Source organism: Chrysoperla carnea, chromosome 1 (genome assembly GCF_905475395.1).
Source record: "Chrysoperla carnea chromosome 1, inChrCarn1.1, whole genome shotgun sequence".
NCBI classification, from domain to species: domain Eukaryota; kingdom Metazoa; phylum Arthropoda; class Insecta; order Neuroptera; family Chrysopidae; genus Chrysoperla; species Chrysoperla carnea.
Window position 1 is genome coordinate 135889834 of NC_058337.1, and position 15286 is coordinate 135905119.

Genomic DNA, 15286 nt, shown 5'->3' on the forward strand with positions numbered 1-15286 from the left:
GCACCGATATTTCGTACAAAGGTGAATATTAGCTAAAAGATCAAAAATGGAAAACTTGACCCAAAATTAGTGGGTTTCAAAAAAAATTTCATTCAAATCGGATAAAATTTGGGTTTATTAAGAAAAGAAATGATTTTTTGAACTTTATGACGTCATCAAAATCAAAAAAATTGAATTTTGCCGTATCATATCCAAATTATATCCAATTTCAATAAACTTAGTAGGGAATCATATTAATTTTAGGTCATATTTTTCAAATTTGTGGTCCAATTTAACCTACCTCTAAAAGCTTTAACGATAGTAGGGTCCTGGTACCGATATTTCAAGCAAAGGTGAATATTAGCTAAAATATGCCATCAAAAATGAAAAACTTGAACCAAAATTAGTGGATTTCAAAAAAAATTTCATTCAAATCGGATAAAATTTGGGTGTATTATAAAAAAAATTGATTTTTTGAACTTTATGACGCCATCAAAATCCAAAAAAATTAATTTTGCTCTATCATATCCAAATTATATCCAATTTTAATAAACGAAGTATGGAATTGTGCTAAATTTGAGTCATACTTTTCAAATTTGTGGTCATATATAACCTACCTTTAAAAGTTTTGAAGATAGTAGAGCCCTAGTACCAATATTTCAAATAAAAGTTAATGTAAACTTAAAGATAACATCAAAAGTGAAAATTTTGACCCAAAATTAGTGGGTTTCAAAAAAAATTGCATTCAAATCGGATGAAATTTGGGTGTATTATGAGTTTTTTCATTTCATATAGTCTTCCGCGCTAAGGCTAATTTTCTTGATCAATAACTCAAAATACAGGAGCGAGCTTAGATCTATGTGTTAGTTATATCTTGTTCTTACAAAATTGTGTATATCCTATTCTCCCACTAGAGTTAAAATTGCTTAATATTTTATTTTATCGCAATCGCCTTTTGAGATATTTTTTACATTAATATCGAATTAAAGACTTTTGCGTATATTGTATGCAAATAATCCAAGTTGGAGTATGTAAAACAGCCATTATTTGTACTAAAACCCCATAGGAAGATGCTTCAATGCGTATACATTCTCTACACACCTACATATTTTAGAATAATATCTAGGTTACTTACACTACAAAATCTAGATCATCGTGATAAATTCAAGTAAAACAACATAAAAACATTTATTTTGGCAACATAATCATTTAAAAATCATAATCATAATAAAAAGTAAAAAAAAAAAAACATAATAATAATAATAATAAGAATTACATTACACACGATATGTAATGTGTATTCTGATAAAATTAACCCCACCACCAGCTCTTAAAACACATGCTATAATAACACATTTTCATAACAAAAACTCGATATGTGTTAGAAATGATTGTACAGAGTATCCTAAAATCGAAACTAAAACTATAGAAAAATCATTATAACATTATTTAAGAGTAGAAACAAAAGTTTTTTTAATTAAAAGTTGTAAATTTTTTATTAATTCATAAAGTTTTCAGTCTGAGCTATGTTTAGAATAGCGAATCTGGTAAAGGTCCAAGATTTTGATGGCATCTAGAAGAAGTTTTATTTGTCGAAATTTCTCTTGACCATTTTGCATAAATGTAGCTGTGGTACATATCGGTACATATCGGAATAGTGGTACATATCGGAATTTTCTCTCTCAAGCCGTGAGTGGTCGCAGACTTCAGGAACCTTACACTTCAAATAACCCCATAGAAAAAAATTAAATAATGGTAAACCCCATGATTTGGGCGATCTACCATGGTCTAATTTCGCTAAACTCTCAAAATGAAGCCGTAGTTACGAAAATCGTGAGCTGTAGCTGCTTAACCATTTTTATTTTTTAAACCTTGCCCAACAGAAAAAAGCGTTTTTTTTCATCGAGTCCTCCATTTTAAGAAACTATAAACTGCCAGTTGTAACACTGTCTTTGTTTTTTGTCACATTGCATCTCCTGGAATTGGGCAAACTCGGATTACACGCATTTAGGGCCAAACGATTTCCAACTTGCTAGAAAATAATTCGAAAAATTTTAATTAATTTTTTTATTTTGTTATATATTTTGAAATATTTGAAAGTATCTTCTAGAATTTTTTTCTCGGTTTTCGAGAATGAATCACAAGACCATTAGTTGAAGCTACTTGCAAATTTACGCAAATTTTATTTATTTAAGTCCTTATTTTTTATAGTTTTGAAGAAAATGGATCAGTCCAGAAGTTTTGTCCCAGGACAGATGTTTTATTATAATTTGGGTTTAAATTGGTAAACTGTGATAATTAAGGGAAAATGTTTCAAGCAAAAGTTGTTGATTTTTATTTAAGGAATAACTTTTATATGTAAACTTTTGTTCTATCTCTAACGGTTTACAAGATAGATCATTTTCATTCGATTTAATGAGCAAAAAAAGCACAGTTTAAAAATTGGCATATCTCGGTCAATTTTTTGTAATTTGTAAAAAAATCGCAAACCTTCTTCAAATTTTGCATTTATTTTGCTCCCAAAAGTTATGCACACCTCCTGGGAGGAAGCAAACTCGGATTACACGTATTTAAGACCAAATGAAGCAATTCTATTTGATTAGCAAGAAATCGTGCAAGCAATCAAATTTTAAGAAGAAATTTCGACACACCAATCTCTGTAGGTTCGGAAAAACGTAAAAAATACGTGCATAAAATCGAAAACTTCCTTGACTTCCCATCGCTTCCACCATTTAATGAGCCAGGGTAGTGAATAATTATAAAGAGACTACGATGCGTTCAACACTTCATTTTTTTCACAAGTTTGATTTCTAGTGAGTGCCACTCTGTAATATCGGTTGAATGACGAGCCCCCATCATTTTTATATTAAAAAAATACATACATACTTCAACTTAGTGTATGTTAAGCAAGGCAGTACATCGTCGTGTTCAGTTCCTCAATAACTCTACTAGTCTCAGTCGTTCAGTCATCATTCTGTTTGGAGACCAAAACAATGAATAAAACTTTTTAAATGTGCATGTATATCGTATCGTATACCTCTTCCTTTTTCCATCACAAAACCCCACCACTAACACCACATCATAAACTATTGTATTTGTGTGTACAATTGCAATGCAATGTCATATTAAACTGTGATTCTAGCTGACTCTCCTTCTCTTTACCACTTAGAAACACATAACACAGACATGTGCTTCTTAAACTATCAGTGAGTGTTGAAGAACGGACGTGGAACATGTTGGTGACACCAGTGACTATCATCATCATCCACAACGAAATATGAGACGATTTTTCTGTTGATATTCGCGAAATCAAATATAATAATTCGATCCAAAAACATGTGTGTGCAAAATCGTGAGAAATAAGTGCAACAGTGGTCTCCAAGACAAGTGCAAAAAGAGTGTGATTTCGTGTCAAAAAATTTATGATGATTCATCGTCAAGGCGCCTACTTGAGTTAAATTATTCAAAAAATTAATAATAATAAGAAAGTACCTTTTATGGATTTTACTAAAACTGTGTGTAGGGAAAAATAATTTTCTTGTTTTAAAAAGTTTTTTAAGTGAGTGGTTTAAAAAACGGCTTCAGGCTGTTTGCTGTACGAAGTTGGTTTTTACCGGAGCGTAAAGCTCCGGAACCACCGACACCACGTAATATACGTATGCCCGAATCGTTTTTACGTTCTATTAAACGGCGGTCGTTACGTGTGAAACGAGCTAAATCACTTGTACTTCCGGAGAAACGGAAATCCGGTAAGATGTGTTTTTTTAAAATGTCAATATTTGCTCAATTTTTATTTACTTGTGATTTCCAAGCATTTTAACAATCTCCCGAGGGAGTTGATTTTATTCCTTATACAGAAATAGGATGCGTACACAGGATATACGTTCGTTATGTGGGTTGTCAAAGCTTAACGAATGGAAAATGTCCGCATTTAATTTTAAATGAAAATTTAACACACCCATGAAAATTTCTAGGTAAAATATGAAAAATTTCTTAGAAAAAGTATATTGTAGCGTGCAAAGAGGGTATATTTTTTCTGGAAACAAAACTTTGTAGTGTAATTATAATTGTAACTTTAATTTTAAAATAATTAAAGCGATAAAATTTAAAAAAAAATTTATTGAGCATTGGTTGGTATTCTGAATATTTCTAGAAATAACAATTCTAATTCTATGCTCACGTTATGCTAAAAAAGCTTTCTTTTTAATTAAAGAAATTGAAAAATTATGAAAGAACTTTTTCGATATAAGGAAAATTTTTACGTTTGCTGTTCTAGAAATTATTTTTTAATATTCTTTCTATGCTAAGGGAATTTTTCATTTTGTTTCTTTAAACACTTTTACTAGAATTACTATATCATCTAGGAATTTGTACTATATCATTTAGAATCCAATGAAATTGGTATAATTTTTAAAAAATGTTCCGGCGGGAATTAATTGATGTAATCGGGAATCAAAGGTGTTCGTTTTAAAATATTTAAAACTTTTTATTTTTAAGACTTTAAAAGTTATTTGTTATCCATGCTAAGATTGGTTTAATCGAGAATTTGTATTAATTTAGTTGAATATCACAGTTTTTATATAGATCTTTATATTGGTGGAAGCGCAAATAAGTGTGTTGAACATATCTTTTTATAACATAATTTATTGAACTCAACGCTTCCACCAAAATTATTTGATTTTAAAATTATATTTAAAATTTTGTTAGTATTTGCTTAAGAAATTGTAGCACGTTCAGTTTTGAGTATAGATCAATTCTACGTGGGTTTTCTTTGATTAATAGTTAGAATCAGGACCAGAAATTGGCGAATATAACCTATATATAATTCATTACTCTGAAAATTATCAACAACCACAAAGTAAAGAAACTCAAATAATCTTATCAATTTTTATATTAGCTTAGTACAATACACTCAATTAAGGGAGTTAATTCGTCAACTCAATTTTGTCAAGAATTTCATCAAAATTTGCTGACCGATTTTAAATCATGATATGAGTTAAATAAGTGACATGATGATCAAGTAATTTCAGGTAAACAAATTTAAAAAATATATATATTTAATTTTGATAGTGATTTATGTTACAACTTGTCGATATAAGACGAAAAGTAAGAATAAAAATTTTCGATATCTGGCGTACTTTTCAAAATAATGAAAATTGAAAATTTTCTTTAATTATTCAGTTTTCGATATTGCGAAAAGCAAGGCAGATATCGAAAAATATTATTCATAGTCTTCGTCTACATTCATGAAATTATAATTTAATTCATCATCAAAGTTGAAAATAAGATAAAAATAATTTCAATTCTAAGTCTACCCTGCTCGGACATCCCTTATATGGATGGGAAACTTGGTGTTTTTCCTTTTCTATGTCATTTCTGATAAGTTTACTTTCTATTAAAAAGTTTATTTTATTTATTTTCATTCGTTCCAAGTGAAAATTATCAAAAACTTTCAAAATACGTCATTTTTTGAGATTTCTTCATAAGAGCAATCTATTTTAAGTCGATTTTCGAAAATTTATATCTTTAGAATACAAACGGCTACTTACCCTGAAATTTGAACCACATATTCTTGGAGTAAAAATCTACCAATAAGAAAAAATTTCAAACATTGTTGTCTTATTAAGTTGCAGAACAAATGGCTTAAAAAAGAACTATGAAAACAGGCTTAAATTAGGTCTCAACAGACATTGAATAAATAGATGGATATCAAAAAACCATAGTAATTCTACAACAATACTGTTAAAAAAAAGATCAGATGGTCGAACTATTCTAAAGACTACTAAATTTTTTTAGGACTGCTATAATGGCTAGTTTTTATCTTAAATATAAAACAATTCGTTATTTATAAAAATGTTTTGACATTACGATAAAAAAATTATACGGGTTTAAATTATTAACTCGTTTAAGTATCTAGTATTGTTGTACGTATGAGCTACCTTAAAAATTCATACACACATACACAGTTCATCATTAATATTCTCAAATAATCTTATCAATTTTATGAAAAGCTAGGTGATATAAATTCGTTTAAACAATATTTACAAAGTAATCCACTCACGTGTGCCTTAGTTTATTTAGCGTGCGTTTTTTATTATTTCTCTGTTATCGTTAATCTTAATTTTGGGTGACGTGGTGCATATATATATATATGTGACACCCAACCGTGATAATCAAAAAACAGTAACATACATAACATAACAATGTATAATGTGTATAAAATTTTTATTGTAATTTGCCCTCTGAAAGGCAAATAAACTTTGATACTCAAAAGTCAATTAAAAAGTGTGGTTTAAATATGAAATAATAAAAATTTTTTTATTATAATTTGTTGGTTGTTATGTTATTTGATGAAGATTATGGGTATTACTTTTGATAGCAGATTATATTAGGGTCCCGTAGAATGATTTTAAATACTAATCAATTGTTCTCTAAATGTTCGAAAATTAATTAAGCTAGTACGAACACCATATTAGACTTGTGGTTGAAATTATTTGTACCTTATTTTCAACTTTGATGACGAATGTTGTTATAACTTCATGAATGTAGACGAAAAAAGACGAAATAAGAATTAAAATTTTAGATATATACCTTGGTTTTCAAAAATTGAAAGTTAAATAATTAAACAAAATTTTCAATTTTCGATATTTTCAAAATTACTCTTGATATCGAAAAATGTTATTGTTACTTTTCGACTTATACTGTCAAGTTATAACGTAATTCATTATCAAAATTAAAAACATATATTTTTTTTAAATTTGTGTTCCCACTATCGTTTTTTAAATTTGTGTTCATACATCCTTAATTAATCGGGCACAACGGTTTTTTTTTTTTTTTTTTTTTTTCAATAATTTGTTAAGGTTTAAGCTTTAATTTAATAGTTTAATCTAACCACCGACTAGTTTTAGAGAAATCTATGAAAACATTCATCATCTACCGTTTTCCCATAAGACCAATGTTAAATATGCCTACTTTTGAAGTCATTTATTTATTTAAATAATTGGGAAACCTTCCCCGCCCTAACATTTTCAGAATTGATTTAGACTTGATTCATTTTTTTTTTAAATCGAGCCTTTTATCCATAATTGTCCTAGCGCTCGTTCATCCTTAACGAATCAATTAGGAATTTAAGATCAATGCGAAACTTAACATTTCGAACTATTTATGATGTATGTATTCTGAAAGTTTAAGCGCTACCGTCTGCGCCAGCGTTTTATCTTCATGAATATCATTACTTCATGAATACAGCCATCATGCCCCCAGGGTAGATAATAATTGCCTATTTGCAGAGTGTAAAATTCAAACTTCACCGACTTTGTCAATTTCGTATATTCATAAATATTTAACCAGATATATGTTTGATTATGTCCACCAGAGCTCCAAGATAAATAGTTACTGTCTATTTTCGCATTTTAAAATTCAAGCCCTACCGGCTGCGCCAGCTAGGTATTTCAATGTAATACTAGATGTATGTTTAAATCATAAAAAAAATTCTATCTTAAAAGATAAAAATTTTACCAACATAAAGTCAATATGACATTTGAAATTGGCCGGCCAAAGTTATTTCTGCATATGTGTATCCAATTTTCTCAATGAATCAATATGAAACTTAACATTTAGCACCATTTATGATGTATATTATTTTCATGTTTAATCGATTGTAATGTATTCATTTCACTCATGTTAAAATGTAATTTAACGTATAAAATGAAAAAAAATCTAAATTCTGAAGGTCGAATACACACGACAAAAATACAAAATTATAATTAGTACCGTTATCAAATGTTTACATCTACTCTTTGCACGATCACAACACCAAACCACTAATAACCTATCCAGTAAAGTGATATTAGCTTACTATAGCTAGCTAGGTATATTATATTTATTTAGTAAATATGGTTATTAAATAAATGAAGTAGCAAATATAAATATTAATGTTATTATATATCATAATTATAATACACCTTTGCTTTTATTTTATATATTTTAATATACAAATATATGTTTAATTATTAATTTGCTTAATTAAATTACTAACATTTGTGTCTTTATTAACTTAATTATATTTCATTTTGTATAGATATCATTTTAATTATTATTATGAATGTGATTCCTGCAACCTTTGCTCTATTTATTTGACTTTAGGCAAATTTTTTGGCTTAATTATTTTAAATTAATTATACTTCTGAACTTTTTTTTACGAGTATAGCTATAAAATAAGATAATCTCCAAAACGAAATAAATAAATTGTCGTAAAATTTGCCAAAATAAAAATCTTAATATTTATCTCAAAAATCAGATACGGTCTGCTTCAAGATCTATTTATAACTATGATTATTCAATTTGAAGAATAACAACATTTCTGGCATTATAACTAAATATACTTGTTAAGATTTTTTCCTATAAATTTTCAATATTGTGAAAGGTCTTTCAATAAAAATTATAATTCATTAAGTGGAATTTGACAAAATTATGTTTTGATTAATTAAGTCACAAAATATTTGTAAGAAGTCATAATATGATTAAATACGATAATTAATCAATTTAAATTAAATAGTTAAAAATACACAATTTAATTGAAGATCTCAACTTTTGTTTGAAAAATAATTCAAAATTTATGTTTGTTCCACTAATTGCGCTTTAACTATTGATACTCATATCACACCAATAAAATGTTTACAGCAAATTTTTTTCAATTTGTTAAATTTTTGGTTTAATTACTTCTCATTAAACACTTCTGACGATAATTTGGTTGTGAAAAAGGTACGGAGTTATTTCGAAAACATCTCATGAAATGACATAACAATCTCTTACCACTTTTTAAATTTAAAGAAATAAAATAGAAAAATTGAAAATTTGCAAAACCACACTAAAAATTGTATAATATTATTTTTTTTCAAGATAAAAATCTTAATAGATAAATAATTTCATGGAAATACTATTTACGTCTATTTTGGTGTGAATTGTGGTTTTTCGATAACATAAAAAGTACAAATGTTATTGTTTAAATATTTTCCTAGGAAAAATTTACGAATTAACAATTCCTATAGATTATTTTGAATGAAAAATTTCTCTACTTTATTGAATATGTTAAACTTTTTGATTATTGATATGAAAAAAAAGGTTCAAGGTTTCTTTCTTTGCTTTCATTTTATTACCTTGTATTTGATCAGATCATTAATTCTTTACCACTGAATTTAAAACGTTGGTATTCAATTTTACCCAAATTCACGAATGAATATCTTCTTTTATGATAAAAGCATTCGTGCGGTCAAATGTTATCCCACCAACATTGCTACTAACAGTAATAATATCTTCTTCATTCTGTTTAATAAAAATTATTTTATTGCAAAATTATTATACTGAAATGCTTTTAGTTAAATGATCATAAAACTCTTTGACTTTAAAAAAAAAAAACATTTTTTATTATCAAATTTTATAACAAGAATTTAAAATATGTTTAAAAACCCTGTCATCATTATGTATAATTCCGTTTCATTTATATTTAAGTATGTATTTAAATTTTTGAACATGGATGAGTTGAACAAGTGATTTATCATGTATCTCAACTCATTCATCCTTTTACATAAAAATATCATTTGAAGTAGAATGGAATGCATGTAAGTATTTCATAAAATGAGATAATTTAGAAGAATATTATAAAATAAATGCACATATTATTATTATCAATGGTAATTTTTATTTCCTGTTTGGTAATTATACAGGGCGCTTATTTTAAATGGCACCAAATTTTATCTAGGGCAATGATCATATTATAATTATACATTCTATTCAGTATTGCATACAGTCATCAAGTCTCCAGGATAAATTGTAATTGTCTATTTTCAGAGTTTATTTTCATGATTTACTAACTTTGTCAATTTCGTATATTCATGAATATCGAACCAGATATAGAGAAATAGTTACTGTCTTTTTTCGAATTTTAAAATTCCATCCCTACCGACTGCGCCAATTATATATTTGTATGTAGAACTAAATACATGTTTATATTACAAAAATATTCAATCTTGAGAAACAAAACTGTAGTTTTGGTATAAAAATTAAAAATAGGAAAATCAACATAAAGTCAATACTACATTGCCCTGGCGCTTGTACATTCTTCAAAATAGCAATGACATTTTAATTTTACATATAAATTAAATTGAAGTTTCTATGAACCATTTTAATTAAGACACTCCGTATATTTTATGATTTGTGTAGATAATATTGTACTTCCAAACATTATTATCTATTTTTATCAAATAATACCATAGTTTTTTTTATCCAGGAAATACAAATCATCTTGCTCAAAAATTATTATATTTAATATTGTTTTATTAAATAATTTATCATTTTTATGCTCAATTAAGTGTGATTTGCTTGCAGTACCGCACGATTATTGAATGATATATGTATGCACTTTTATTTAATAATTTAATAAAATTTGATTCGAAAAATGAGATAATCATAGTTTTTATTTATTAAGATTAGTTTATTACAAGATATAACCCGTTGAAAAATCATTACTATTATTTTTATCTTCTTAAATTATTTACCTCACCAGTAAAAAGCTATCCATTATAAGTAGGATTTGAAATGTTACAAGTGAAATGTACAAAATTTAAAATACCTCCCACAAATTTTTCGGGTCCAGAACACTAAACTCGCACTTGTTAAAGCATATCTAATAACAATCTCCAGTAAAATACCTTTCAAACGAAACAAAAGAAGTCAAAATCGGTTTATCCGTTTAGGTGCTACAATGCCACAGACAGACAGACGCACACACATAGCGGAAGTTAAATATGTATTAAATTTATTCCCAAGTTTGTAACGCTTAGAAATATTGATGACACGAAACAAATTTGGGTATAGGTGTTATGTCTGTCTGTCTGGAAACACGGTAGCTCAAAAACGAAAAGACATATCGAGTTTTTATAGAAATTTGTATAGCCTGATCAGAAAGTTAAAAGTCAGTTTGAGTACGTAAATGAGCAACATCGGCCAATCGGGTGTTGGGTCTGTTGGACCAATTTTAAATATAAAAAATATTCCTTATAAAAATATAAGTAACTATTGTTTCAAAATTTTTTTTGGTAAAATCAGTGTTTATCCATCAAGGCACAAGTTAAGACAAAATTTTGGTGTCCATTTTCTCGAAAACTATAAAAAATATTCAGTTGAAAACTCTTGTGAAATATTCTCAAAAAATTATAGAAATTACTTTCGAAAATTTCAAAAATTTTCGAAAGCCAAAACTTGTTGGTTTTTTACTAACGTTCAAAACTTTGTTTACAGGGTATTTCGACAATTAACTAAGTAAATTGTTTGTTTTCACATGGTTTATATTAAATACAAACCTTAACACAACAAATTTAAAAATAATACTTTTAAATAATAATTGTGATTTTCAAAGGCTTCTTTCCTGGCTTAACAATTACGTCGTCATATTACACTCATCAACTGGTCAATGTCAATTATTATATGTAACAAAATATATTCCATTACGTGGCCGCTGTTTGTGATGACATTAAGAATTATTACATAAACGAATTAAATTCTTTTTTTTTCCGTTACCAACACAGAAAAAAATCGTATCTTTTGTGTAACTCCAAATAATAAACAATATTGGTAAAAATTTGTATATACCAGATAATTTGTATGTCAGGTATAAAGAAATTGAAAAGACTTTCTGTTCTCGTTTAACTGAAATATAAAAGAAATCATCTGATAGGCGAACAATAGATAGCAAAAAAAAAAGTAATCTTCTCTGCAGCTAGAGCACACAGCCGGCGGTCCAGGTGTATGTTTTGTTAAGGTGTGTACTGTTATCCATATGATATGTTATGAGTATATAAATACACCCTCAACTTCTTCGTGTCGTGTGTTTATAAGCATGCTTCAACATGTTACGGTTAAACTCATCATCTTGGCTTGTGAGATGTTTTTCAAAAAAAAAAATTATAACGAGATGATGGGTATGGGTTCTTTATGCGAGCACGTGATGCGGTCTTTTTTTTTATTACCTTTTACGTGTTAGGAGATGTAGCCGATGGCTGAAAATAAATTACGTATTTTTTATGCAAAAGTAGTAAAAATATTAATTCAAAAGAATATTATTCGTTTCAATTGCAAAGTCAGTTGATAAGAGAGATCGCAAGCCTAAAACACTATAACACTAAGTAATTAGCACCGTTGTGTTAATTTTGTACTCGTGTCGAAGTTTATTGAATGTCGGAATTTACATATCCCAATTTGAAGCTTGTGGGCGCAATCAAAAACTTTCCTAGGGCCATGAAGAAGAATGCCCCGCTAATCGCTGCTGAGAATTCTTATATAAGAACATGACATATGCAAAGTCTACGGTGTTGTAATCAGTAAATTTTTAAGGCCTATTAGCTTAAAGTATTCAACCTCGTGGAAATCATCGAAGTTTTTTGAAATTTTCCTTCATTAACAAACGTACTTAACTTTCCTCAAAGTTCGACGTGTTCTACTAACCAAATCCTAGCCTTCACCTAATTCCTTCTCACAACTTTTTAAGGTTCCGTTTCTAAAGGGTAACTAACTCGCACTTGACCGGTTCTGTATTTTTAATATTTGTTTATTTTATGCATTTATTTAATAATAAATTGGTTTGACCGTATGATTTTTGACTATTTTATCAAATTTATCTTCTGTTTTAGAACTTTTTTTTCAAGTAAAAACTGTTGCATATTTTTATACGCTGTGTATATAAAATATATAGCAAGGTATATTAAGTTTAGTCCCAAGTTTGTAGTAGTAGTTTATTTCCGGTTGTCCGTCTGTCAACATAATAACACAAAAACAAAAAAATATATTAAGTTTAAATTTTTAGAGCATGCTCAGGAAGTACAAAATAACTTTGGCTTCGTAAATGAGCAACATAGGTAAATTGAGTCTTGAGTCTGTGTGATTCATCTTGTAAATCATTAGAGATAAAGCAAAAGGTTTAAATATATAAAATTTGACGGCGTTTGACATGAATCCAAAAAGTCCGGGTTCGAGTCCTGGTTCGAGTGTATTTTTTTCAATTCTCTTTAATTAAGATTACTAGACAAGATATTTGTCAATATTTAGTTTATGCCTGTATGTATCATATTACGTCAAATATAATCGAATAGACCATGATGTAAATATCGTATGCATAATTAAAAGTAAACAACAACAATAAGTAATGAAAATAGAGTAATTTTCATTTATCGTTTATTGGTCCAAAAGTATGCTTATCAAAGATAAATCAATGGAAACGAGCCTAGAATAAAAAAAAATGTTCTATATATTTGGAGGAAACACAAATGCATATTAAAAAGTGAATTAAAAAGGGATTATTCGATCCTGATGATATATGAATATAATAATAATATCTATACTAAATATTAAACCTGTAGTTAAGGACAAGCAAAATAACAGAAAAAAAATATATATAAATTTCAAGATAATCTTTTTAACCCTCTAGCATGTAAGACCGCCCTCGGGCGGTCATCACTAAAACTTAAATACTGGCCAAACTATCAAATTTTTATATAAAAAATATTCTCTGTTGCATCGGGCAAGTCTTCTCGCACATGTCGAGCTATCTTTGAAGTCTGTATGAAATCTTATTTGGCTTGTACAGCCATTTGAGTGCGAACATCCGACAAAACAACACATAAAATATTTTTCCTGGAAATTTTTTTTTCAAAGTGTGATAACTTTTTTATTTGTGATTCGATTTTTGTGAAATAATTTTTTTTGAGTAAGTTGAACCTTTAAGATTAAAATAAATCATTAGTATATGTACATATATTTTTTGTTATTGAGAAATTTGAGAAGAAGTGATGCCCGCCTTGGGGCGGACATGCACGTTTGAGTGTTATTAAATTTGAAATTTATAATGGAGCTGGCGACAATGTTCTATTGCCAAACACACCCGACTTAGGTGCAACAGCCAATGTTGGTGTGCGCCTGTCTCAGAATGTGCCGGACTTCAAGAATCATATAATATACTTTGATAATTTTTATACGTCCATCCCATTGCTGGTATACCTACGCTCGAGAGGCATATATTCTTTGGGCACTGTTCGCTCCAACAGAATTACGGATTGCAAATTAACAACAGAAAGTGAGGTGATGAATAAGCCAAGAGGATATTCCATCGAATATATGGCGAATGTAAAAGGTATTGGTGTCAATGCGGTCTTATGGAAAGGCAACAAGTGTGTGCGCTTGCTCTCAACTTATGTTGGCATTGAGCCGTTCGCACGAACATTCAATACTGATCAGCAACGTGCCAAAGCTTCACGTTACGATAGATCAAACAAATCTTTCATTGATATCGATTCCCCACAGGCTAGCTAACAAATTCATCACATTTATTTTCATGTAAATGAAAAGCATGGAAAATTGTTTTCATAGCCAATGAAAGCAACTGATCACAAGCACTTTTATTTTCATAAAAATAATGGACAATTTCATTCATTGCTTCAGATAATAAGAGAGTACCACGCTCACATGGGCGGTGTTGATTTAATGGATGGCTTCATGGGCCGATACCATACACGCGCTAAAACCAAAAATGTGATAACACGTATTTCACTATCACCTGATTGTAATGGCGGTCACAAATGCATATATATTATACCACCGAATTGCTGCTGAGCGCAAATGTGAAGTGAGTGGCTATACTAAGAAGGCTGAAGAAGAAAAACCCATTGAGCTGCCAATTTTCCGATCGCAAATAGCAGAAGCGTTGACGGAGAATCGGTGTAATAGTGGAAGACCAATAAGTCTACCATCAAGTCGACTTTCATGTCATTCTGAATCACCCGCACCTCAATCGCCTTCACCTGCTCCAACATCGCTTTTTTTATTTAGTGGCCAAAAAACACACCATCCAGTCGAAGATATTTGTTTCGATGGCTACGGGCATATGTCTGGATGCCGAAAATTGGAGGAAAAAAGCAGTGCAAACACTGCAAAAAATCCGAAACTCAGCACATTTGCACGAAATGCAACTTGCACCTATGTAATTCGGTAGCCAAAAATTGTTTCGCGGGCTACCATGTACGCAAATAATGTATTTCATTAATTTATTTTCATGTATTTTCTCAATAAAAACACAATAAAGCAATCGTACCTTTGCATTTTTCTTATGCTTTAACATAAATGTCCGCCTCAGGGCGGCCTTTCGAAATTCTCACATAGCGGTCGACAGGTAAATTTTTTTGGAATTTCATGGGCAAATTTGGGTTCCTCGTACCAAAATTAGTCTAGAAAAAATTCAGCGTCAAAAAATATTCAGCGG

At 29.0% G+C, this 15286-nt stretch overlaps 2 protein-coding genes across 2 annotated transcripts in view; both read left to right on the forward strand.

Annotated features, from left to right (window-relative positions):
* Nucleotides 1–2950: 2950 nt before the first annotated feature.
* The window catches only part of LOC123303128 (centaurin-gamma-1A), a 90004-nt gene continuing 77668 nt past the window's right edge, over nucleotides 2951–15286 (forward strand). The window contains exon 1 of the mRNA XM_044886258.1: nucleotides 2951–3728. Coding sequence (XP_044742193.1) covers nucleotides 3638–3728 — 91 coding nt within the window. The 5' untranslated portion in view covers nucleotides 2951–3637. The remainder of the gene's footprint in view (nucleotides 3729–15286) is intronic.
* On the forward strand, nucleotides 13628–15186 carry LOC123303191. Its single transcript, XM_044886262.1, has 2 exons — nucleotides 13628–13738; nucleotides 14470–15186. The coding sequence occupies exon 2, from the start codon at nucleotides 14594–14596 to the stop codon at nucleotides 15017–15019; it is 426 nt and encodes a 141-aa protein (XP_044742197.1). The 5' UTR covers nucleotides 13628–13738; nucleotides 14470–14593; the 3' UTR covers nucleotides 15020–15186.